Here is a 26,771-nt window from a genome sequence, read left to right on the forward strand (position 1 = left end):
TCTGCTAGATTTATATCAAGTGGTCAGCTCAAGGGGAGTGTCTTTTCTGTTGCAACTCAGGAGGCATGTCTCAGCTCTCCCTATCACAGCTCAGGAGGCATGTCTCAGCTCTCCCTATCACAGCTCAGGAGGCGTGTCTCAGCTCTCCCTATCACAGCTCAGGAGGCAGTTCAAGGATAAAACTGAGCATGTGCGGCCTTCTCAGTGAGGCAGACAAAGAAATAGGAAAAAAAACTGCAGTTGACACTATACAGATACATTTTATTGAATAACTTAATGGCTATGCTAAATTTCTAATTACATGCAATTACAAAAGAATTCAGATCCAGGTGCTGGTTTGAAAACTGTAGAATATTTTTCAAGGGACAACCCCTTTAATGCGAAGTGAATGCAGACACGTTGTAGGTTTGTAATGTGCTGCTAAACAGGAAGTGCGGAGCAACTGACTTTTGAAACTGAGCTTTAAATGGCATGTGACAAACCTTATCGAAACTGAAACTAACCTTTAAAAATAACCCGTCACCTGGCTTGGGGCCACTAAACTTACCAGCATTAGGGTTCAAACCTGCCCTTACCAAACCTATCTGTTCCTACAAAGAATAGCAAATGAAAATCCAACTTAGTGGCATCGGACACATGCACACTGTGTCAATGAGACAAGACTGGTACACCTCACTTTACTGCGCATGTGCCGATGAGCACTGCATGTGCAGTGAGACAAGGCGTCTTATTGGTGGAGCGCAGGTGCATGTGATGCTGTTAGAGAGGAGTCCTGGACTCTTCCGGTAAGTTTGATTTTCATTTACTGTACTTTGTGAGGATGTATGGATTTGCCATGGGCAGGTTTGGGACCCTATTGGCCCCAGTCCAGGTGACATGAGGCGCTCCATTCCTCATACATCAGTGAGGTTGCTGTTTTATTAATTTGGGTCACATAAACATTTCTGCTCTTTATGATCGAGGGGGTGTCATACAGACTCTGTGACTAACTTTCGATGCATATCTGTGTATAACTGCCATCTCGTTGTTTCCTGTGTGAAACTCTCCATCCAATATGATGAAAGCACTCTGGCAGGATGAGCAGACGCAGGGGACAGTTTATGGCTTCCCCACCTCGGGTCGCCGGTGTTTGTGGCATGAATATTGCATACTTTTATTTTACTTTTTTCCAGCATTGATTGTATTACAGCCATGCAGGGCATACAGCGTTATAGACAGAAAATTCCTTGTGTCTGTATCACTTGATAGAAGCAGAATTTCTTGATTACCAGCTGCTGGGTTAAAGGAATTTCATTGTATATGTATTTTATCAGTATGTCCATTCACACATCCGTGTGTGTTTTGCGGATCCACGGATCTGCAAAACACGGACAGCGGCAATGTGCGTTTCCACATTGCCGGCACTAATAGAAAATGCTATTCTTGTCCGCTATTGCGGACAAGATTAGGACAGGTTCTATTTTTTTCAGGATCGGAATTGCGGACCCGGAAGTGCGGGTCCGCAATTCCGGATCGGGGCCACACATTGTGCGGCCCCATAGAAATGAATGGATCCGCAATTCCGTTCCGCAAAATGCGGAATGGAATTGCGGATGTGTGAATGGAGCCTTATTTCAATCCTTCGTCATTCTGGTAGCTGAGCAGGAGAAGTTACAAATGCACCTATGTCTGCACCACCCATTTGCCTAACTATAGTGCAGCATTTCAGTGGCCCCTTTACAGAGACAGGTATAAAACAGTGCCTCCCAATGGTGGCCTGACAATGGCTTAGAGCAGGGGTGCACAACCTTTTCTGGTTGGGGGCCACATTGTCAACCTGAAACAATTCCAAGGGCTGAAAATATTCTTTAAAGGGGTATTACCAAGTGAAATACTATATTTATGGCATATTGAACATACAGTATATATTCTAAATGTCTAGTTACACTTCTAGTACTCCCATCTAATGGGACAATACATGAAAGATTCATGTGAGCAGCCACAAGATATAGACATACATGTCTGCTACCAGATGGCTGGGGGCCGCATAGAATGGTATTGAGGGCCGCATGTGGCCCCCGGGCCACAGGTTGTGCACCCCTGGCTTAGAGAGTATGCTTTGCCGTGGAGCTCCCGCCATAGGATCACTTCTGGAGCACATCCCATGCATTTTTGGAGATCCAGTAGTCAAGAATACCTGGAATAAGTGTTTTCCTGACTCAACTTTAACTCCTGGTCTCCTAAAGACCTTGTTTCGGGACTCTGAGTCAATTGAGTTGACGCTGTCTATGGTGAAACTGAAAGATATAATGTCACTCTCACATATCAAAAGATTTCACGAGATCTAGGTAAAAATATTGGAGTTGAGCTCCAAGAAACTATGGGTGATCTTGGAGTCAACCCTATCGTTAATTGATCTCAGTTTAATTCCTTGTTTGGCCCTGTGTGATAGACCGAACTACCATGTTTAGTTTCCAGTGTATTTGTTATATGGGATAAGTGGGTCGCCACTTTTAAACTTTCCATAGGATCAGGGCCTATGCTCCCATTGTTTCAAAACCCTATTTTCCAGCCTGGCCTCTGTGCCAATTCCATTTTGATATGAGATAAATTGGCAGCTCCTCATCTTAGACAGGTCATGGATGACGATGTGTTGATATCTCTGGATACTTTGCAGTTACAGAATCCAGATAAGCTATTGTCCTGGCTGGAATATCTGCAGATAAGTTCTTATTAGCAGTACATTTTCAGGGTCTTTCTATTCCTCTACTTTAACCGAATTTGACAAGCTCTTCTTCCGTATCTCAGCCTTATCCCGATGCTTATCTTATATGCATCAGATGCTTTTGAAATGCAGTAATGTGGAAAGGACTTCATATTTTTCAGAACTGGGAGACAGAACTTGGTATTACTTTTGCTCCTACAGATATCTTGAAAATCTGTACGTTTACTCATGGTATGACCATGGTGGCACAAGTGAAAGAAGAATTATAAGATTATATCACGCTGGTATAACCATCTTGTTCATCTTCAGTGTATGTTTCCTACTCCCTCACATTTTTTATTGGCATGGTGGGGTGGAAAGTGGTGCCTTGTTTCATATGTGATGGGGTTGTCCTGGAATCATGTGTCTCTGGGAGCGTGTCTTTAGAATATGCAACATTTTTCTAGAAAAATCTCAAACTTCTCTTTGATTGCTTACTGTCCATGATTTCTGGCTCCTTGGCTAAGATTACGAAAGGCATTCTAAGATACTTGGTTGCCATTAGCTTGGTAATCCCCCTTAACTGGAAGTCTACAGTTACACCCTTCCCCCATGGTGCTTAGTGGCTTTTGGAGCTACGTGGCATCATGAGGATGGAAGAATTGGTGGAAGCGGAAGCCCAAGACTGCTTGCCTACATGTACTTGGCATCCATTGCAGACTTTTACGCAATCCCCTGATTTTGCAACATTATTTTGTTGATCATGTCCCACTGATGCTACGTAGATCCAGATGATATATCGGACTAAAAAGCTGGAGTTTCCCTTATCTTTATTGGTTTGTGGCATTTTGACTATACCGCCCACACACACACACTTTATGTATGCTTTTATATATATACCTTTTAGAATACTTTGCCTACTTTCTGGTGTTGGTTGTGTCATTTGAGTCCTGCTATTACCCCAGTATTTATCATCACGTTGACATCCATAGCTCTGCTGTTAGCTTTACATGATGTCCCACAGTGCAGCTCAAGGTGAATGCACCAGTTGCGCCATGATCCCACCTAGACCCGTGTCTCAGGAATTCTCATATGTAGCATCACCTAGTACACTTAAGTGTTTAGTATTATTTGACTCTTGAGCACAAGCGACCTGGTTATACTAAAGAGGAGCCCTATGAGTATATTAGGCAATTGCTTTTTATGCAGTTTCTCTGGTATGTACATGCTAGTCATGCATATGTATTATCAGTCTTGGGAAGTCCATTGCTAAAGGGTTTGTTGCAAATCCTGTAATTGCTGATGGCGGAGCTTGAAGAATTGCATCAGTCAGTAATTATGGGTGATAGTGTAGAGTAAATCCAGTTGTCATGCTAACAAGGAACAGAGACAAGTCCTTATGATGATTTATTGCACTGTGAGCGATAATTACAAAAGAACATGGTATATCTGTTAAAGGGACACTCCACCAATAATTTGAGAGTGAAAATATTAGTCTCCTTCACTCTAGACACTGGTGGTGGTGGGTGGTTGGGGGTTAGGAGATGCCGTAGGATCTAACCTTCAAGGACTTTCATGTTTATGTCTTTAGCAACTCCTCTGTTGACTTTGCAGCTTCCGAGAGGTATGCGGCAAGCAAGTTCCTCATGCTCTGCGACCTATGTAATGAGTACTTACGGTATCTTCATTATATTATGGATTATCTGGCAAAATGAAACTATATGAGATGTGAAAAACATGCATGCCTTATTCACACAAAGCTTATGGCTCAGTAGAGGTTTGAGGCACTCTGTGTCTCAGTCTTGAATAATCCTTGGGCCTCGTGTTCTCCATGGACAGCACATGTATCCATTGATTTTAAACTGTTCACATATCAGTGGTTTTCCGCTCACCATAGGTCAGTGGAAAACCATGGCATAATATACTGCTTGGTCCAAACATGGACCAAACATAGAGCCTTCACAGACATCTTCAAGGATGAACCATTGACCAGCTTGTCATGGATGTCATCACAGACGTGTAAAGGAGGCATTACTTTCATTTCAAATCAACAGCCTGTGTGGAAGTTGTGGCTACACTTTAGTTATTGTTCCCAGACCTATTTTGTTATTCACTGGCATTGCCCCTCTGCCCATTTGTGAACATGCCTACTATGGTGCCATCCCAAAGAACTCATCAACCAAGCTTTTCAGAGTCACACAGATTTATCAAAACTGGTACTATAGGAAAACTGGCTTAGTTGCCCATGACAACCAATCAGATTCCACCTTTCAGAGCTCCTTTGGAAAATAAAACATGGAATCTGATTGGTTGCTATAGGCAACCAGTTTTGATAAATCCCCCCATCGCGTGTAGTCATACAGGCCTTATATTAGTCAGGGCTCCTTATCTGAGCTGCTCATCATGCTTTGCTTTGTAAATATTTGAGTCTTCTCTGTTGCTTGCATGTCATATTGTGTTTGTCTTTCTCCAGGTTGGTGGATGACAGATGCGTGGTTCACCCAGAAGCCGGAGACCTGGCGAATCCGCCAAAAAAGTTCAGAGGTAAGAATAGAGCTTGTGCCTGAAAACAATCTTATATCTTAATACTTTACTATGATAGGTGCACCTGTGTGCATCAAAATATCTGCATTAACGCTGTTGTTACACATAGGGTATTTATCATCCTCTGTACGCCAGAAAACTGGTGTAAAAAAATACCAAAATTCCATAGTTTCTCAAAATTATGTAACTTTTTGGGAGGTTTAGAGCCTGCTTGCCCCCTTTCCAAAAAGTAGTTGGGTTAGAACAGGGAATGAGCGGTGCAGGAGCGGCTATTGTATTACGTTTTTTTTTCAGTGTTTTTTTTTATTTTTATCACAGCATCCTCTGGGTGTAGCGGTTTTCCCTCATTGTCTTGTGAATTTGTTTCATAGACATCCATTGTTTTTATTTCCCTGCTTGAAAAAAACGCAAATGCTAGTGTGTGCTGAATTTTATTTTAAGGCATTTTGCATAGTAGTTCCAGATCAACATCCAGTTAAAAGATACCCATCTTTTTTGGACTATAGGACTCCCCCCAAGTTTATACAACGGGAAATTAGAAAGCAAATATTTTCTACTAATTAGAACTTAGTCTAATGAGGTGGCGGGGTTAATGTCACTCATTTTAATAGTATAGGGCAGGGGGGTTATAGTTTGCAGTCAGCTTGTGTTAATCCTAACGTGTTATCTCTTGACTATTGAAACAATCGGCAATGGCGCATGTGGTCACATAAAGTATCAACATGGCAACCGCAAGTTACTGGATCATTGAGGAAGCAGGGAAGTCGGGCACTGCTGGACAACCCTGACTGCAGACTATAAGGTGCAGGCACTTTTAAGCAAGATTTATTTCCTCCTAAAAAGTGAGTCTAAAAGTCAAAAAAATCCTGTATTTTTGATTGGATTCAAATTAAAACAGCCAAGTGCAGAGCAGATATGAAAAGGATTGCACTTTTTGGCTAGTTGCCTTAATCAATATAGGGGTCTTCTGGGCTAATAATATTGATAACCTGTCCATAGAAAAGGTCAACTATAACCCGTCTTATGCTGAAGAACACACCCATGTACTGCAGTACATGGGTGCTTTCCTATGGATGAGGGTGGTTATAGTCACATTTAATATAAATAATGTGCAAGGACTGTACCATTATTGGCCTAAGTGTTTATATTAAATGTGACTACAACTCTGCTCATCCAGAGGAATTCACCCATGTACTGCAGTACATGGGTGCATTCCTAGGGATGAGCGGGGTTGTAGTCATATTTAATACATATTTAAAGTCCAGGTCAGTCCCTGAGCTCCCCTTTATATCCTGGCTGTCCACTCACCCAGGAACTTGAGGTGGAGAGGGTCCAGGGTATAGCACAACATTCAGCGGTGACAGAAGGCCAGTAACAATCCCTCCCTTCTTCCAGCTAGCAGAAGTGAGTGTGGCTGGGCAGGAAGGTGATTGGTGGAGGCAGCGGAGCAGCAGTTTTTGCCGTCGCTCACCTCCATTCAGCGCAGCATACAGTGCGGTGGTGCAGAGGAGAAAGAGAATGGCTCTCCTCCTCCTGAACCGACCCCATCTGTAGAGCAAGAAGTGCAGGCTGCTGGGCGCTGCCCACCCATCACTACAGAATGTTCCACAGCCCACCCCCCCACTTCTTCCTTTTGAGTGGCTTGTTCACTTATATATCTATACTAGCTACTATAATACCGCACCTATGAACAAGAATAGTACTACTAGAATACTGCCTTCTATGTACAAGAATATAACTACTATAATACTGCCCCTATGTACAAGAATATAACTACTATAAGACTGCCCCCTTTATACAAGAATAGAACTACTATAATACTGTCCCCTATGTACAAGAATATGACTGCTATTAGCCAACTTTAAACTGAAAGACATCATAACTGTATCAGGTGCCTTAAATTGGAGTAAAATATATGAAATCCCGAGGGTTCAAGGAGCCTCTTTCCTATCGCTTATGGCTTTTAAGAAAGATTTGGCGCTTTTGGAATCTTTGCCCAGGCCCACGGTAGATCCCTCTTGGTTGGAGGGGAAAATCTCTAACGCCCTTCGCCCCAAGAAACCTCTCTCCACATTCTACAGGGAGTTACTCTCCTCCGCACCTCCAGATCTGTGGTTCCTTGCAGCTTGGGAGAAGGAGCTGTCTCTGACTCTGTCAGAACCTGAAAAAGCGTTCATCCTCACATACTCACATGGTTTCAACCGTTGTATTAAAATCCAGGCAAACTCTTATAAATTACTTACAAGATGGTATAAGACGCCGGAATTCCTTCACAAGCTCAATCCCGCTATCCCAAACGGCTGCTGGAGGTGTGGAGGAGACATTGGCTCTTTATCTCATATTTGGTGGAGCTGCGAGAAAATAAAACCGTTCTGGGTTGAAGTAGAGGCAGCTATAAACAAGATATGTAATATCCAGATTACCTTAGATGCAAAACTCCTGCTGCTCTGGTGCCCAAATAGCACGCTCACTCCTTCAAAGTATAATCTACCAACCATGCTTATTACAGCAGCTCGACTGCTGATCCCTCTCCTATGGAAAAATGAATCAGCCCCTTCGTTCTTGATGTGGACGGAAAAAATTGACCAACTATACCGGTTTGAAGAATTAGCCCACTGGGAAAATGACTCTAGAGCAGTTTTTGTAAAACTATGGTCTCCTTGGAAGCTATATCGCAAATTCTAGGCCTAGACATGTCTTGACTTAAGATTTTGATTGACATCCAACTCTCCCCCTCCCCTCTATCTCCCCCAATCCACCTTCCTTTGTCTTGTTATAGCCCCCCCTCGTCAGATATTTGTTTACATATGTCACTTTATTATTTGAAGTCGTGTATGCAATCATCTGGAATATATTGTGTTTGCTGACTATGCACTTTTCCAGCTGCGTCTGGACACAAGATGTATGACTCTCTACATGACTGTGTATCTTTCTCAAATAAAAAGAAATTTGATTAAGAATATGACTGCTATAATACTGCCTCCTATGTACAAGAATATATATACTTTAATACTACCCCTATGTACAAGAATATATGTACTATAATACTGCCCCCTATGTACAAGAAAATAACTACCATAATACTGCCTCCTATGTACAAGAATATAACTACTATAATACAGTTTCCTATGTACAATAATATAACTACTATAATACTGCCCCCTAGGTACAAGAATATAACTACTATAATACTGCCTCCTATGTACAAGAATATAACTACTATAATGATCTTTTTATTTAAAAACAGGCAACAAAATCATAGAAAAGAATAATAATATAAAGTGACATCACTTTGATAATAAACATCACAACGCATTATACAATTGCTGTCACATGGATGTTCCTCCAATACATGTTATTGCGGTTATTTTTCATGTCCTTCTTATATATCATCTTCAGACTTTCCAGGATATTATATAAGATTTTATCACAGGTCAGGAGCTCTCTGTTGATGACCAGGCAGCACCGCGCACACCACAGATGGTACATGGTCACCACATTCACTACATACAGGGAACTTCTGCTCTATTGTCTGAGATCTGGGGAGAAGTCTCCATACAAGAGCTGATTATACGGCTGCCCCACTAGATGTGGTAACTGAAGGGACCGTGACACGGCCTCGCGATGCAGTGTCCCAGGGGGTCAGTAGTGTATGCTGGGCTTTGTAGTGCAGATTGACTCACTAACCTGGGATCCACTGTCGTCTTCAATTGGGGCAAATACTGGAACAGGCAGGTATTTAAAGTTCGTGACGCCAGTGTCAATTAAACGGTGACACGCCGTGTATGGTATGGTAGAAGAATGAAGCAAGCATAGGGTAGCCAACAAAAACTGGAACTTTACTGAATATCAGCAATAGTAATACATGGACGCAGTTGGAAGCGCCGTTCCATGAAAGACAGTTGGTTTTCCATAAGAATACAGGTGGTTATTGGAATTACAGAATGGCCGGTCACAGCAATGTTTTATACAGAGTGTTGATTGCAGGAGATGCAGTACAGGCGGCTTGCACACTATTCCTGACTGGTCCTGACACATGTGACTTTCTCTCCAAGGTCTAATGCCCTTTATCTGGCGTACCCTTGAAGCTGTCCTTATCTAGTACCTCCTCTGTTATCTTAAGTACCTCTTGCTTTATCTGATCGGCCTCTGTGGTATTCTGTGTCTTGGCTAGTGGCTTGCTTATGCTGTCTCAGCTAAACGGATGATGACTCAGGAGGGGAACCTTTTCCTTGGATCCGGAACCCGGTTACAGGGCCTTTACTACCCTCTCCTAGCCGGCAGGCTTCAGGCCTGCTATGCTCTCACAGGCCCATAGCCTGGCCTTCACTCAGACACAGGATCATTTCTGACCTCTGCTCCCACTGTCTGTCTCCTGCTCCTACTTCCTGACTGGGCCTTATATAACCTAGGGTGCCCTAGCTCCCTCTAGTCACTCAGAGCTGGAATGACACCCTAGCCGGCCTGCACATGCACGTTTCACAGTAACAGGAAAATACATAGCAGTACATTGACAAGATATTCTATACCAACCTCCCCATAAATACAGGGGGAACGACAGTACCCAAGTGACCCTTCTGTAGTGACGGGGTATTACTCTCCCGTACACTACATACCCCGCTGCTTTAAGCTGAGTACGACCTCGTACTCCATCAGGGCCCGCCCAACTGGAATCATTACCTGAAATAGAGAAAGACACATGCATACATACATATATGTCAATTACACTCATATCAGACCCAATTGGCAAAGGTGAAGTTTGGTGACAAGGGGCGTCGTTCTCTTCTTCTCAGGATAGTGAGTGGAACGGGGGCGCTGACCTGGCACAGCGAATGTTAAAAACCAGGATAGTCCATGACAATAAATAAGTCCATAATAAAATTAACCTCTCAGAGGCTTGCACATAGGAAGTCCATCTCTGGGCACATATACTTGAATAATAAAAAAAAAAACGGTTATTAAATACTGTCAGCAGCACATATATAAAATGACAATACAGGACTCTAACAATACCAGGGCCATGTTATCCTGGCAAGTCCTGTTTACCCTTTAAAATAGTGCTGACATAAAAATGTCTTTTCAACCTGAAATGGGGGTAAAAAGGGAAAATTTGTGCAAAAACTTCAAGGCACAACTGGGATTATAGCAGCAAACCGGATGTCCCAAACAAAACAAAGGCAGCTGGAAGCAGTGGTATACAATGGCACTATTATTCAGTTAGAATGCCACCGGCCGTGGGTAACTGGCAGCAAGCTTGACCAGTTCTGCCAACTGGAGGGACAAAACGGCCATTAGGGAGACGGACATGAGGAAAGGCTTACTCACAGGCGAGTGTCATATTCTTCATCCGAGGACGACTCCATGAAAGGTCCCTGCAGCAACTGTTCTGGCAAGGCCGGCCACATCTGGAACCCATCTCCTCTGACGATCCTTAAAGGGGGAGGCTTGTCCTTCATTGCCTCCATCTCGGCATCCGTCCTGGGAAACGGGATACATTGCACGCATCCTGCGTACCCGAGGTCCTCTACCCAGTACACTCTCTTGCGTAGGGCCTCTATGTCAGCCTTGGTGCAGGTCGTCGGGGCTACCGGAAGTCCGGTGACAGTGGCCTCTGGGGTAACGGTGGCAGCTGCTGCTTGACGTCGGGCCTCTGCACATTCTTCCGCCCGCTGGCAGCTGTCCTGCCGCTCTCTCTCCTCTTCTCTCACTGGGTGCAGAGTCGACACTGACTCCTCCCACTCACTGGGCCGGTCTACCTCCATCTGAGGCCCGCCTCCCAGGCGTAACTCACCAAGGAACTCAGCCACGTCATCACTCCTCAAGGTGGGTGGCGCTCCAGGGCAATCTCCTCCTCTGTCTTGGGGGATGTTGGCGCCAAATATTCGCGCCTCTGCACATCCTGATGGCGCAGTAAAAAGCCTCATGGCGTCGGCGGCCATTTTAGATGTCCTGATGCTGCAATTCACTGACAGCAAGCAGGATGATGAAAAGTCCAATAAAACACAGTCCACAAATGCGATTTTCTCTCTGGGGGTAGCGCAACACAGTACAGCGTCTCTGATTCCTCCCAGGCACAATTGTAATCCACCGGCTTGGAAATAAAGGGTACAGTCCTCGCAATACGGTGGTGGAATAGTTAAAGCACACAGTTCACACTTCTCTGCACTTCAGAAGTATGCGGATCCTGTTCGTGACGCCAAAAAGAGCGATGAAGTGTCCCAGGGGGTCAGTAGTGTATGCTGGGCTTTGTAGTGCAGATTGACTCACTAACCTGGGATCCACTGTCGTCTTCAATTGGGGCAAATACTGGAACAGGCAGGTATTTAAAGTTCGTGACGCCAGTGTCAATTAAACGGTGACACGCCGTGTATGGTATGGTAGAAGAATGAAGCAAGCATAGGGTAGCCAACAAAAACTGGAACTTTACTGAATATCAGCAATAGTAATACATGGACGCAGTTGGAAGCGCCGTTCCATGAAAGACAGTTGGTTTTCCATAAGAATACAGGTGGTTATTGGAATTACAGAATGGCCGGTCACAGCAATGTTTTATACAGAGTGTTGATTGCAGGAGATGCAGTACAGGCGGCTTGCACACTATTCCTGACTGGTCCTGACACATGTGACTTTCTCTCCAAGGTCTAATGCCCTTTATCTGGCGTACCCTTGAAGCTGTCCTTATCTAGTACCTCCTCTGTTATCTTAAGTACCTCTTGCTTTATCTGATCGGCCTCTGTGGTATTCTGTGTCTTGGCTAGTGGCTTGCTTATGCTGTCTCAGCTAAACGGATGATGACTCAGGAGGGGAACCTTTTCCTTGGATCCGGAACCCGGTTACAGGGCCTTTACTACCCTCTCCTAGCCGGCAGGCTTCAGGCCTGCTATGCTCTCACAGGCCCATAGCCTGGCCTTCACTCAGACACAGGATCATTTCTGACCTCTGCTCCCACTGTCTGTCTCCTGCTCCTACTTCCTGACTGGGCCTTATATAACCTAGGGTGCCCTAGCTCCCTCTAGTGACTCAGAGCTGGAATGACACCCTAGCCGGCCTGCACATGCACGTTTCACAGTAACAGGAAAATACATAGCAGTACATTGACAAGATATTCTATACCAACCTCCCCATAAATACAGGGGGAACGACAGTACCCAAGTGACCCTTCTGTAGTGACGGGGTATTACTCTCCCGTACACTACACCATACCTGGACACTGAACGGACAGTCCAGCAGAAGATGCTCCATGGTCTCCAGTACCTGACGGCATTGCTCTCTAGGGCAGGATCTAACTGGCACATTTCTACACTTTAGATTGTCCCTGACATACATTTTACCATGAAATGCCAGCCATGACACATCCTTCATGTGAGCGGGGACTCTGGGGTCCTCCAGGATTTTCACAGCCTGTTTTACATCCAGGTTCGGGGCGTTCCTCAGCTGGATATGGGCACTAAACTGAGACATCAGCAGGTTCTTATACATATCTTTCCTACTGAGCTGCTTTACCTCACCATATAAGATTTTCCATTTAATGATCTTGCTAATTGCTTGTACCGCATACCAGGAAACGTTATTCTTAATGCGCCCCGAGATCCTCTTAATGGGGTCCCCTACCGACCACACAGACACAAACTGCTGGATCTGGTTCTTAAACAGATGACTCCACAGCTTCAACTCTGAACTCTTACAAAATGAGAAATTCCTCATCAGAAACATTAGATTAAAGAAGAGCTCTGGGCAGGGCATGGACAGGCCGCCCTCCTTCTGGGGAAGATAGACAATGTTCCTCCTGACTATATTCACCCTATTACCCCACAAGAAGTGGAAGAAGATATTGGTCAGTCTGGTGAGGCACTGGGAACACCACACTGACATAGAGGAATAGCGGGAGAAGGAAGCTTTTCAGCAGGCGGATCTTCTCCTGATAGGTCAGCTTCCAGTGCCTCCAGCACTGCACCTTCTGCTCACACACCGCCAGCTTCTCCTCCCAGTTCACCTTCCCATCATCTACAGTTCCAAACTGAATCCCCAAAATCTTTATCTTGCCCTGCACTGTTCTAAAGGGCACTGAGAAGACCCCACGGTCACCCCCCAGCCACAACGTCTCGCTCTTATCCATATTCACAGCAGAATTTGACACTCGAGAGAAAGCTGCTATCTCCTGTTGTAGGGCCACACAGTCTTCACTAGACGAGACCAGAACCGTCACATCGTCCGCATAAGCACAGAACTTTATGTCCACTCTTTTACTCTGTAGGTGACATTCCAACCCCAAGAGATTTCTATTATCTTGCAACTTTCTTAAAAAAGGATCCAAACTGAAGACGTACAATAATGGGCTTAGAGGGCAGCCCTGCCTTACACCAGACATGATCCTAAAGGGTTCTGCCAAGTGACCATTAATCAGAGGCCGACTTACAGCCTCCTTATAGAGAACCTGCAGCCATTGTACAAAGCGTACAGGAAGGCCATACTCCAACAACACCTGATATAAGTAGTCATGATGGACTCTGTCAAAGGCCTTGCTCTGGTCTAACCCAACCACATATGCTCCTCCACTGTGCTGCCTGATGTATGTCACTGCTTCCCTCACCAGCAGCAATGAGTCCTCTATAGTCCGGCCTTTCACACCACACGTCTGGTTGGAGATGATAAGGTCATCTGCCACCGCACTCAGCCTGTGATACAAGATCTTGGCCAAGACCTTATAATCAGTGTTCAGTAAGGACAATGGACGCCAGTTTTTTTAAGTCTTTTAGATTTCCTTTCTTTGCCAGGAGAACTAGAACAGATTTATACTGTGACTGCAGAAGTTTCCTGGCAGAGAGGCAATCGTTATAGACCTGCACCAGGTCTGGGGCTAATATATCTCTAAACTCCTTATAGAATTCACTGGTCAGACCGTCCAGGCCCGGGCTCTTCTTGGTTTTTAAGGAGTCAATGCTCCTCTTCACCTCCTCCTCAGTTATGGGCTCGGCCAAGCCATCTGCTTGTGCATGATCTAGTTTAGGGAGTTTGACGCCTTTCAGGTAAGTTCTGATACTGTCACCACTTATCTGACGGCCATTAAACAGATTTTTGTAATAATCTCCAATAATCTTGTGGAGTTTACTCTGATCTGACTGCTCCACCCCATGCTCATCTAACAGGCTGGTCATAAGCTTCTTATTAACCCTGTTCTTACAGGCAATATAGGGGTCTGGGTTGTGGACCCCCCAATTATCGAACTGCCCCTCTGCTTTGAGAGACTTGAGGCGGTCATACTGCAGCTCCCGCATCTCCTGCTTTATCTGGCTGACGTATTTACCATCTATCTTCTCACCACTATTGATCTTACCATATAACCTGCTTAGCTGCAGCCTCAGTGCAGAATACCTCATATACTCCACATTACTATGCCTCCTCGCAGTACATATCAGAAACTGCTTGATATCCCCCTTCATACACTCCCACTACTCCGCTGTGTCCTCACACATACACTGGGTGGTCCTCCGGTCATTATAGAAGGTGGTAAAGGCCTCTCTAAACCCTGGATCTTGCAGCACCGAGCTATTCACCTTCCAGTAGCCCCTACCACAGACCACGGCCCCGGCCAGATCCAACGTGACACTCACCATACAATGATCAGAGAACTCTATGGGACTCGTCCTGTAGTCAGAGCTCCTCACTTCACGTTTTATATACACCCGGTCTATTCTACTGGCGTTACCGGCCTTATGGTAAGTGTAGGCTCTTTTGGAGCCACGCAAACCATAGGGATCCACTAAATGAGCCTGCTGGACTATATTGTTAAGGAAGTTCTCATCATATCTCAATTGCTTATGGCTACTGGAACGGTCCACATTACAGGAGACACTATTAAAATCCCCGCACATTATAAACACCCTGGATGTAAAACAATATGGCTTCATCTGCTGGAATAATTCCCTCCTCTCCTTTCTAGTCTGAGGAGCATAGACATTAATGGCTCTATAATACACAGTGTCCAGTATGAAGTCCAGCATCAGACAGCGGCCCGGACAGATCTCCAGGACTCTCTCCACCTCAACTTCCATCTTATTGAAGAGAATCGCCACACCATCATTTCTCTCCAGCCCGAAGGACCAGAAAGATGCTCCATGTCTCCAGTCTCTCTTAGCTGCAAACACCTGAGCATTGCTCTTCAAATAAGTCTCCTGTAAGAAGAAGATGTCAGATCTCTCCTGAGACAGACGTTGGTAGATCGCCTGCCACCTGTTCTTAGTCTTCACACTGTTCACATTTATAGAGCTGATTCTCAGCCTCATCCAGGTCCCTTAGTTTTTCTTATTCTTTTTCCTCCTTCCACTACTGTGACCTTTAGAACCCCATCTTTTGGTGGACACTGAAGGGCCAGGTTCATCTTCCAGAGGGTCACCATCAGGGTTATGTGAAGAAGCATAGTCCATTTCAATCTTTTCTTCTGACTCTTCTTCCCCTAGCGCACCATACTGCCCGGAGGTTATGGCCAGCACTGGCGGATCCGGGGTTTTCTTTGCTGTAGCGCTGTTCTTTCTTTTTACAGTCTGGAACCCCTCTTCATCCACAGAGGACCTCCTGAGCTTCCTGAGCCCTGCAGCTGGACCATCAGGCTTTGTAGACGTAGAGGGCAGTTCTTTAGGTGGTTTGGCAACTGGTTTACTGGTCACTTTACTCTGCAGATTAGAATCCTCTTCAGTGGCTGGTACTTGTAGTGCTACAGATGGTACTTTAGCTTCCACAGCAGGATTTCTGGATTTCAAAGCCTTTTCAATAGCTGGTACTTGTGGTTCAGCAGATGTTGGTACTTGTAATAAAGTAGTTTGTCCATCAGTCTCCAACTCTGCCGGTACTTGTAGTGCATCAGGAGAATCTCCACTCTCTACAGCAGGGTCACTAGTAATTTGCATTGCTTCAGTATGAGGATTTCCAGTTTCTGGGGCTATATCTGCTCTTGCAGTGACATCCTCCTGACCTTCCTCCATGGCCTCTGAGAAGATCTCATCACTGCCTTTATTATGATCTGCATGCGGACAGTCCCGGAATGTATGACCAGATCCTAAACACAGGTTACAGATGACCGGACCTGTACAGTCGTCCTTTGAATGACCAAACTGTCCACAAAATGAGCACTTAATACGGGAGCAGTTGATGGCGAGGTGCCTGCCCCCACATCTGTGACACAGCCGCGGCTGACCAGGGTAGTAGCATATCCCCCTCTCTGAGCCCAGGTAGAAGGAGTGTGGCAGATGTCTGGTCACACCATTGTTCTGCTCTAGCTGTATCATCACTGTGTATCCGCCATTCCAAATGTCTTCCTCATCATATATTTTTCCGGGATGACTCTTCAACAGACACTGTCTGCTCAGCCAGTGCTCCAGATCTGCCAGCGCCACCACCTCAGACTGGAACAAGATGGTGGCCTTCACTACCTGAGGCTTGGACAACTGGATCACCTGTAGATGCTCCCAGATTGACTGTTCTTTGGTGTCATTGTATATATTCCAGAATAAGTCCAGATCATACTGAAGCTTAAAGCTGATGTCATAGATCCTGCTGGAGGGGATATGGATCAGGGCGTACACCTCAGATGCCTTAAATTTCATGAAGTCCTTTAGAAGAACTTTTCCTATGTACAGTCTGGAGGGGAGGCTTTCTTCTGGACCTGTATACTTAATCCGTACAGCATTCCTCCTCTGAGGTGGAGGGTTAGCCGGCCTTGTAACATTGGAGAACAATCTCCTGAATTGTGGACGGTCAGCAGGAGGATCAGTGCTGGGCCTCTCCTCTACAGGCTTACTGACTCCAGATTGTCCTGCAGATCCACCTGTGTCTGCTCCAGACAGCTGTACAGCTGACATTGTGGATGGCTGAGGGTCCTGTATACTGACCTCCATGTCTGCTCCAATCTGTGCAGTTGTCTCCTCTGAGAGCTGATCGAGCGGGGTCCCAATAACAGCACTGAGCGGGGTCCCAATAACAGCACTGAGCGGGGTCCCAATAACAGCACTGAGCGGGGTCCCAATAACAGCACTGAGCGGGGTCTCCTCCACAGCACTGAGCGGGGTCTCCTCCACAGCACTGAGCGGGGTCTCCTCCACAGCACTGAGCGGGGTCTCCTCCACAGCACTGAGCGGGGTCTCCTCCACAGCACTGAGCGGGGTCTCCTCCACAGCACTGAGCGGGGTCTCCTCCACAGCACTGAGCGGGGTCTCCTCCACAGCACTGAGCGGGGTCTCCTCCACAGCACTGAGCGGGGTCTCAGTCACAATGTCCATACATGAAGCACTCTCCTGCTCACACACAGGATTGCTGCTCTCATTCACTTCACCAGAGTTACAAGCTGAGTCCACTGCAATTAACTCCTTGTTGGATGGCTCACTTTGCTCCATAGTATTCCCAGCATTTTCAGAGACTGACTGCTCAGACCCCATACATAGTGACCCTGAAAGCAGTGACCCTCCAGGCGCTGCACCCACACATCTCTGAGCGTTTCCTTGCTTCACCATATTATGCACATCGCCGTAATCTTTACTTTTTATTTCTATGATTTCTTTTATCTTCACATTCTGGGCTCTGGCCTCCCTCTTTTTCTCCATTGCCCAGCTTTCCACTTTAGGTATTGTGTTTTTACCTTTATCTAATTTGTCTTTGATTATATCAAGTTCACGTGTGCAGTCATCCAGGCATTCATACTTCATCAGCTTTTTCTTGGGATCAGCCTCTGTCTTTATCTCATCTCTTAACTTAGAGATGCGCCTTTCCAGTTTAAATAAACTTTTCTTTGTCACAGTTGTACTTAATCCAGAAGCACTACAAGTTTCAGTAGACTCACCAGCCACCATTTCCAGATCATCGCTTCCAAGATCTCCATGCTGCAGGCCACACTCCAAGCTCTGGGCTTTCCCAGGATCATCAGCCCAGCTCCCCTCCCCTCCACCTGGGTCAGAAGCCATGCCTCCTCCCTGCAGGGAGCTCAGCACCACACGTCTATCCTCTCCTATGGACAAGAATAGAACTACTATAATACTGTCCCCTATGTACAAGAATATAACTACTATAATACTGCCCCCTAGGTACAAGAATATAGCTACTATAATACTGTCCCCTATGTACAAGAATATAACTACTATAATACTGCCCCCTAGGTACAAGAATATAGCTACTATAATACTGTCCCCTATGTACAAGAATATAACTACTATAATACTGCCCCCTAGGTACAAGAATATAGCTACTATAATACTGTCCCCTATGTACAAGAATATAACTACTATAATACTGCCCCCATGTACAAGAATATAACTACTATAATATTACCTCCTGTGTACAAGAATATGGCTACTATAATACTGCCCCCATGTTCAAGAATAGAACTACTATAATACAGTCTCCTATGTACAAGAATATAACTACTATAATACCGCCCCCTATGTACAAGTATAGAACTACTATAATACTGCCCCCTTTGCTGAGTTCTCAGACCTCTGTAGAGTAAAGCATGCGTTCTGTTGCAGGAGAGCTGGTGTTTGGCCATTATTTGATTGTCATGGAGACCTGAATGTTAGTAAATGAAAGGTTTCCATGTTTGTACAGTGTTGTCATAGGTATTACTGAGTGAGACACGGTTGAGCGAGGCTTAGTGTAACAGGTTTGTCTGAGGCATGAGGTGTGAGCAGCACTTCTCTCAGCAAGTGTGGACAATGTTAGTTAGACTGGGGGGTACATACTGTAGGGATACATGCCCAATGTTGCACAACTTTTTTAGTGTGGCCATAAATATGATGTGTTGCAGCCAATCAGAATTCAGCTTTCATTGCGTAGTACAGGTTAGAAAATGAAAAATGTGATTTGATTGGTTGCCATGGGTGCTGCAGAAAAGCTAGAATCCAGCAGTCGGGCTGTAAAAGTACAGCAGAGACCCTACTGGTTGTTGTGGGCAAGGGCAGCAGTTGTCAGTCACAGGGGCCATCTCATCTGTGACTGCCAGATGTCTCTGTATACACGTGAATTTTTTTTTTTCACATGCTGCCTGCCTGAAGAAATGCCTGAGTGCGCGGCAAGCACTTGCTACAAGCAATGCAGGGAGGCAGGGGAAGTGCTTATACAGTATATAGGGATTATAGTAATATTCTATAACTGTGCCTATATACCGTAAAATAGCCTCCCCCTGCCTCCCTGCATTGCCAGTAACAAGCGCTTACCACTCACTTAGGCATCTCTCCCGGCGGCTGGTTAATTGCACAGCGTGCCAGGAGAACAGAAGAGCTCACTGGCGGCGCTGGGCACACTTATCAGTGAGCGAGAACTAAGCGGGTGATTTTTTAAAACCAGCGTTCTACATGCCAGTTAGGGCTGCAGTAAACGAATATTTTTGTAATCGAGTATTCTATCGATTATATTTCTCGATTCATCGAGTAATCTAATAAGAAAAAGCTACTTAAAATAACGTACGTAATTAGGTATGTATAAAGTTATTGGTTTGAAGGGGTTAATAACTTTATACATGCCTAATGCCAAGGTGCTTCCATTAACCCCTCCAAACCAATAACTTTATACATGCCCATTGGGTTTGGAGGGGTTAATGGAAGCACCTTGGCATTAGGCATGTATAAAGTTATTGGTCTGAAGAGGTTAATGAAAGCACCTTGGAGGTGCCTTTATTAACCCCTCTCTAAACCAATAACTTTATACATGCCAAGGTGGTGCTTGCAGCCTCCATTAACCACTCTCTCTCCATCTGCCTCCCCCAGCCTCTGATCTGCTTGCCCCCGCCTCTGATCTGGCTCCCCCCCCCCCAGCCTCTGATCTGGCTCCCCCCCCCAGCCTCTGATCTGCCTCCCCCCCCAGCCTCTGATCTGCCTCCCCCCCCCAGCCTCTGATCTGCCTCCCCCCCCAGCCTCTGATCTGCCTCCCCCCCCCAGCCTCTGATCTGCCTCCCCCCCAGCCTCTGATCTGCCTCCCCCCCAGCCTCTGATCTGCCTCCCCCCCCAGCCTCTGATCTGCCTCCCCCCCAGCCTCTGATCTGCCTCCCCCCCCAGCCTCTGATCTGCCTCCCCCCCAGCCTCTGATCTGCCTCCCCCCCCCAGCTTCTGATCTGCCTCCCCCCCCCCAGCTTCTGATCTGCCTCCCCCCAGCCTCTGATCTGCCTCCCCTCCCTCCCCCCAGCCTCTGATCTGCCTCCCCTCCCTCCCTCCCCCCAGCCTCTGATCTGCCCCCTCTGGTAACGCAACCCCCCCTCCCCAGTATTAATCATTGGTGGCAGTGGCAGTTCCGATCGGAGCCCCAGCAGTGTAATGCTGGGGCTCAGATCGGTTACCATGGGAGCCAGGACGCTGCTTAAGTCCTGGCTGCCATGGTATGTTAGTGAGCAGAGAGCAGCGCATTATACTCACGTGCGCTGTGGCCGGCGGTCGCTCCTTCTCATAGGTCTGTGCGGCGCATTGCTAATGCTGTAAGCATTGGCAATCCGCCGCACAGACAGAAGAAGGAGCGACCGTCCGCCACAGCGCACGTGAGTATAATGCGCTGCTCTCTGCTCACTACTAACATACCATGGCAGCCAGGACTTAAGCAGCGTCCTGGCTCCCATGGTAACCGATCTGAGCCCCAGCATTACACTGCTGGGGCTCCGATCGGAACTGCCACCAATGATGGGGGGGAGGAGGGGGACTCTGTGGGATATGGCCGGCACATTCATTGGTGGCGCAGTTCCTCCTCCTCCTCCTCCTCCTCCTCCTCCTCGTGAGACGCTTAATTTCACTCCCGCTCCGTGATCTGAACGATTCCTCGATGCAGGGAAACTGCATCGATGAATTTTTTGACTCGATTTAATCGAGTTATTCGAATAATCGTTTCAGCCCTAATGCCAGTCTTAATATTCCCTATAGCTGGCAGTGGCACCAGTCTCTACATAACATCAGCAGTGGATCCACCGCCGCTTCTAAATGTAAGATCGCTTCCGAGCTGTCTTACATTTAGACCATTTTCTACACCTAAACCAGGCATAGAAATAGGTCAATTAGTCTGGCCCCTTCCCCGCCCACGTGACCCTTACTTTTTTAGACCTGATGTGAGCTGGGAAAAGTCACAGATTGTGGCGCAAAGTACCTTTGCGACGCAATCGGGACCAGAAATACACCTAATATAGGTGTATTTCTGGTTAGGGTACTTTCCATTTCATCCACCATGACGACTACGGATGAGATTGACCCCTTGACCTCTGTAGGGGCAGGAAATACATAGAGAGAGAGTTTTAGAGGCCCCCACCCACTCTCACCCTCAGTGTTTTCCTGTCCCTATGGGGCACTGCACAGCGAGGACTCCTTAGGGAGTTGAAGAGTTTATAGCAGTTTTTCTTTGTTTTTTAAACTACATGTTTCTACATGGTGCAAGGATTGGCTTACCAATCTCCTCCTCAGCCCTCCCGCAGCTTATGCCAAAACTGGGCTGGGGAGGTCAGCGTGAATCTCGTCCCTGACATCGGGGGGCCTGATTTTCACCCACTGCTGTACGGTCTTACTTACCTGCTGTCGTGGAAGCAGACCAGCCGGAGCGGGACGCCGCATACCGCTGATACTGCTGTGACCCCGGCAAGGTCTGGAGAGGGGCGGAGCTTGGCAAGGGGAGCGAGGAAGGCGGAGATGACGTCAAACGCCGCAGTTCAAGCTAAACATCGCGGCAGCTTTCAGACAGCGTCTCCCCTGACTTCAGCAATAATGTCGGCTCCTGGGACCCGCATGGACTGCGCAGACCCACCTTCGGCTACTCCATCCGTGAGTCTCCCTGTGGGGAACCTGCATTATTCCTCAATTTTTTTTTACTTGAGTCAGTTAGTACATGGCTGACTCTGGGTTGCACTTCTTGTATCAGGGTGTTAAGGAAATTAAAATTAAACCAAAATATAACAAGTGTGTCACTTGTTCAAAAAAGTTACCTGAGGGATATAAGAAGAAACTTTGCAAAAAGCTTGCATTGATGACCTTCTGAAAGAAGAGCAACCGTCTATCCTGATGGAAGTTAGATCCATGATTCAGGATGAAATTAGATCCTCTCTTACTCCCCCTCAAAATGCACCTCCTGCTGAAAAGCCAAGGTGATCTGTTCCATCCTCCTCTGATGCTGAGGACATGGAGGAGGGGGCATCTGTTTTTAAACAGGAATTTTGAGGATGACCAACTGTCTGACGGGGAGATGGTAGAGGATGATAAAAAGTACTTTTTCTCCTCTGAAGAGATGGATGAACTACTTAAGGCAGTGAGAGAGACCATGGGGATCGAGAATGTCCAAAAAACGAGATCTGTACGGGACAAAATGTTTGGGGGATTACGCACAAAAAAAGCTACGGTTTTCCCCATTAATGAAAATATAAAAGAAATGATCCTTGATGAAAGGGTGGATCCTGAAACAAGACTGGGTGTCTCTAGAGAATTTAGAAAGAGGCTTCACTTTGACCCTGCTGAATCAAAAATATTTTATGATACTTCTAAAATAGACGTTCAAGTGGCAAAAGTTGTAAAAAAAAACTTCCCTGCCATGTGAGGACGCATCCCAGTTATGTGACCCAATGGAACGGAAAGCGGATTCCCTTCTAAGGAAATGTTGGGAAGCGTCTATGTTTGGGGTAAAAACTAATATTGCAGCCACCTCAGTGGCTAGAGCAATGTATTTCTGGCTTAATGAGCTAGATAATCATATAAGAAATAAAACCCCTAGAGAAGAAATCCTTCAGTCTATTCCCCTCCTGAAATATGCCACAGCATTTCTAGCAGACCTGTCTGCGGAATCTGTTAGATTTGCAGCTAAAGACGCCGCTTTGTCAAATTTTGCTAGTCGCGCACTTTGGAGGAAATCCTGGGGAGGAGGTGATGGAACCTCCAAATCAAATGTATGCACCATAGCCTTCTCAGGGGAATACGTCTTTGGGCCGGTACTCAATAAGATTTTAGAAAAGGCCGTGGACAAAAAGAAGGGTTTCCCTGAAAAACAAAAAAGAAAGTTTTTTTCGTCCCTTCAGTCAGCAATCTAAAGGAAAAACTGGTCGCTGGAGTTACCAGAAGGGGGGAAAAGGAAGGGGTTTCCTCCTCAATGCCCAAAACAAACAAAGTGAAAAGCAATGATGCCAGGGTAGGGGGGAGGTTAAAAGATTTATTGACCCAGTGGGAATCCATAACATCAAACCCTTGGGCTCTAGAAATAATTTAAAATAATGGATACAAAATAAAGTGTACCTCTACACCCCCCCCCCCCAAAAGAAGTTTCAGATAACCTCACACGATCCCAATACTTTTTCAAAAATCTGGCAAGGTATACTAGAATTAACAACCTCGGGTGTAATAAAACAGGTTCCTATGTCAGAGGGAAAAACAGGGTTTTTACTCAAGACTATTCCTAGTACAAAAACCGGATGGGTCCTCCATAACCATCATAAACCTAAAAGACCTAAACAAATCTATAATGTACAAAAAATTAAAAATGGATTCCATTTCCTCCATTGTTCCCCCTAATAAAAAAGGGGACATACATGACGTCCACAGATCTCAAGGACGCATACTACCACATTCCTATACATCAAAATTCACAAAAATATCTTGGAAGATGAAACAAATCAGGGGAGTAACCTGGCAAAAAGAACCAGAAATACAAATAGTAACAGATGCAAGTGCAACAGGATGGGGAGCAACAGTGGCCTCCTCAAGCTGGCAAGGTAAGTGGCCAGAAGAAATAAAGAACGAGTCATCAAATTGCAAAGAATAAAAAGCGGTCTGGAAAACTCTAAAATTAAATCAGTTTATTAAACAAAAAGCATCTAAAAATATTCTCGGACAATACAACAGCAATCGCTTACCTGAACCATCAAGGAGGCACAAGGTCCTAAAATTTGAGATCCCTAACAAAATAAATATTTTCTTGGGCAGAAAGAAATGTCCTATCTATTACAGCCATTCATCTGAAGGGATCAGAAAATGCAGAGGCAGATTTCCTAAGCAGACAGACTCTAGACCCAGGGGAATGGCCATTAAATCCAGAGATATTTCAAAAACTAATAACCAGATGGGGCCAACCACAAATAGATCTACTTGCATCAAAGAGAAATACAAAGGTCAACCTGTTTTGCTCCCTGAACCCCAGGGAAAATCCGTGGGCGGCAGACGCCTTCTCAGTAAAGTGGAATTGGAACCTTGCATATGCGTTCCCTCCATGGGCATTAATCCCCAGGGTTCTGCAGAAAATCCTCACAGACCTGGTGACAGTAATATTGATTACTCCCTATTTCCCCATAAGAACTTAGTTCTCCATCCTGAAAAACGTATCTCTGGAAGACCGATGGCAGATACCTTTTCAGAAGGATATTCTCTCACAGGGGCCAATCCTACATCAGAACCCAGGTCTCTTCAAACTATCTGCCTTGATCCTGAAAGCGAAATCCTAAGGAGTAAGGGTCTTTCGGATAAAGTTATCAATACCTTACAAGCCAGCAGAAAAAAGGTTACTGACGCCATTTATCTAAAAATCTGGAAAAAGTACTGCTCATGGCTGGGAGAAGTCTCTCCCAATATATAATCTCCTTCCATACAAAAGATCTTATAATTCATACAAGGGGGCCTAGACTTAGGCCTTAGGCCAAGTACTTTGAAAGTGCAGATATCAGCCCTGGGGGCTTTGACGATACTAACCTAGCGAACCATAGATGGATAAGAAGGTTCATTAAAGCCGCATCCAGACTTAGACCTTCACTAAAACATAAGATTCTGCTATGGGACTTAAATCTAGTCCTTAATGGGTTGACAAATTCTCAATTTGCCCCAGTAACAGATATCTCCTTAAAACATCTCTTTTTTAAGACTGCTTTTAGTAATAGCAATTACATCCGCTAGACACGTAGGAGAAATCCAGGCCTTGTCTTGTAGAGAACCATATCTATCGTTTTTTCCCGGCAGAATTGTATTGAAACTAGATCCGGGTTTTCTCCTGAAGGTAGTTTAAAATTTCCACAGAGACCAGGAAATTATTTTACCTTCCTTCTGCAGTGAACCAAAGGATCCCATGGAAGAAAAATGGCCTCTTCTGGATGTGAGGGAGACAAAAAGCTACAGAAGGAAGGATAGTAATCTGTTAATACAATGTGCGGGGAAAAATAAAGGGAAGAAGCTTTCCAAGGCATCCATAGGGCGTTGGATTAAAAACAACAATTTCTTGCTGTTATTCCCTATTGCGCCAGACATGTCCTACAGGAATAAAGGCCCATTCCACTAGTGCTATGGCCTCCTCATGGGCAGAAAAAGCTGGGGTATCTCTCGATCAGATATGCAGGGCTGTGACTTGGTCTAGCATTAATACTTGAGGGTGAGAGTGGGTGGGGGACTCTTAAACTATGTGTATTTCCTGCCCCTACAGAGGTCAAGGGGTCAATCTCATCTGTAGCCGTCATGGTGGATGCAAGGAAACAGAATTACCAGTAAGTCTAATTACGGTCTTTAACACTTGCGTTAAACTTTTCCGGACAAAATTCCGGAACACTAGCCGGAATTTCCATTAAAATGTATTAATGCCGGATCCGGTATCAAGTATTCGGTAAAACAGATCTGGTTTCCAGGTCTGCTCATGCGCAGACCTTTAAAAATGTGAAAAATAATAAGGCTGGTTTCACGCGGGGCGTTGCGTGAAAAGATGCGGGAACATGCACGATTTTTCCCCGCAAGTGCAAAGCGTTTTAATGCGCTTTTCACGCGCGTGAGAAAAATCGCCATGTTTGGTACCCAGACCCGAACCCGGACTTCTTCACTGAAGTTCAGGTTTGGGTTAGGTGTTGTGTAGATTTTATTATTTTCCCTTATAACATGGTTATAAGGGAAAATTATAGCATTCTTAATACAGAATGCTTAGTAAAATGGGGATGGAGGGGGATAAAAAAAAAAAAAAAAATTTAACTCGCCTCATCCACTTGTTTGCGCAGCCCGGCTTCTCTTCTTTCTTGTTCTTTCAGGAAAAGGACCTGTGGTGACGTCACTGCGCCCATCACATGGTCCATCACCATGGTGATGGATCATGTGACGTCACCACAGGTCCTTTTCCTCACAGATCATCAAATAAGAAGACAGAAGAGAAGCCGGGCTGCGCGAACAAGTGGATGAGGTGAGTTATTTTTTTTTACTAAGCATTCTGTATTAAGAATGCTTTTTTTTCCCTTTATAACCATAAAGGAAAATAATAAAGATCGGGTCCCCATCCCGATCGTCTCCTTGCAACCGTGCGTGAAAATCGCACTGCATCCGCACTTGCTCGCGGATGCTTGTGATTTTCATGCAGCCCCATTCACTTCTATGGGGCCTGCGTTGCGTGAAAAACACACAATATAGAGCTTGCTGCGATTTATACGCAACGCACAAGTGATGCGTGAAAATCACCGCTCATGTGCACAGCCCCATAGAAGTGAATGGGTCAGGATTCAGTGCGGGTGCAATGCGTTCACCTCACGCATTGCACCCGCGCGGAAAACTCGCCCGTGTGAAAGGGGCCTAAGGGTATTGCAATGCATTTGTCAGACTGA

At 45.6% G+C, this 26,771-nt stretch overlaps 1 protein-coding gene across 1 annotated transcript in view; it reads left to right on the top strand.

Moving 5' to 3' along the window:
• The window catches only part of ITPR2 (inositol 1,4,5-trisphosphate receptor type 2), a 372,015-nt gene that overhangs the window by 57,001 nt on the left and 288,243 nt on the right, over positions 1-26,771 (top strand). Inside the window, 1 exon segment of the mRNA XM_044281452.1 lies at positions 5,157-5,227. Within this exon segment, the coding sequence (XP_044137387.1) occupies positions 5,157-5,227 (71 nt within the window).

This window comes from Bufo gargarizans, chromosome 2, assembly GCF_014858855.1.
Source record: "Bufo gargarizans isolate SCDJY-AF-19 chromosome 2, ASM1485885v1, whole genome shotgun sequence".
Classification (NCBI taxonomy): Eukaryota; Metazoa; Chordata; class Amphibia; order Anura; family Bufonidae; genus Bufo; species Bufo gargarizans.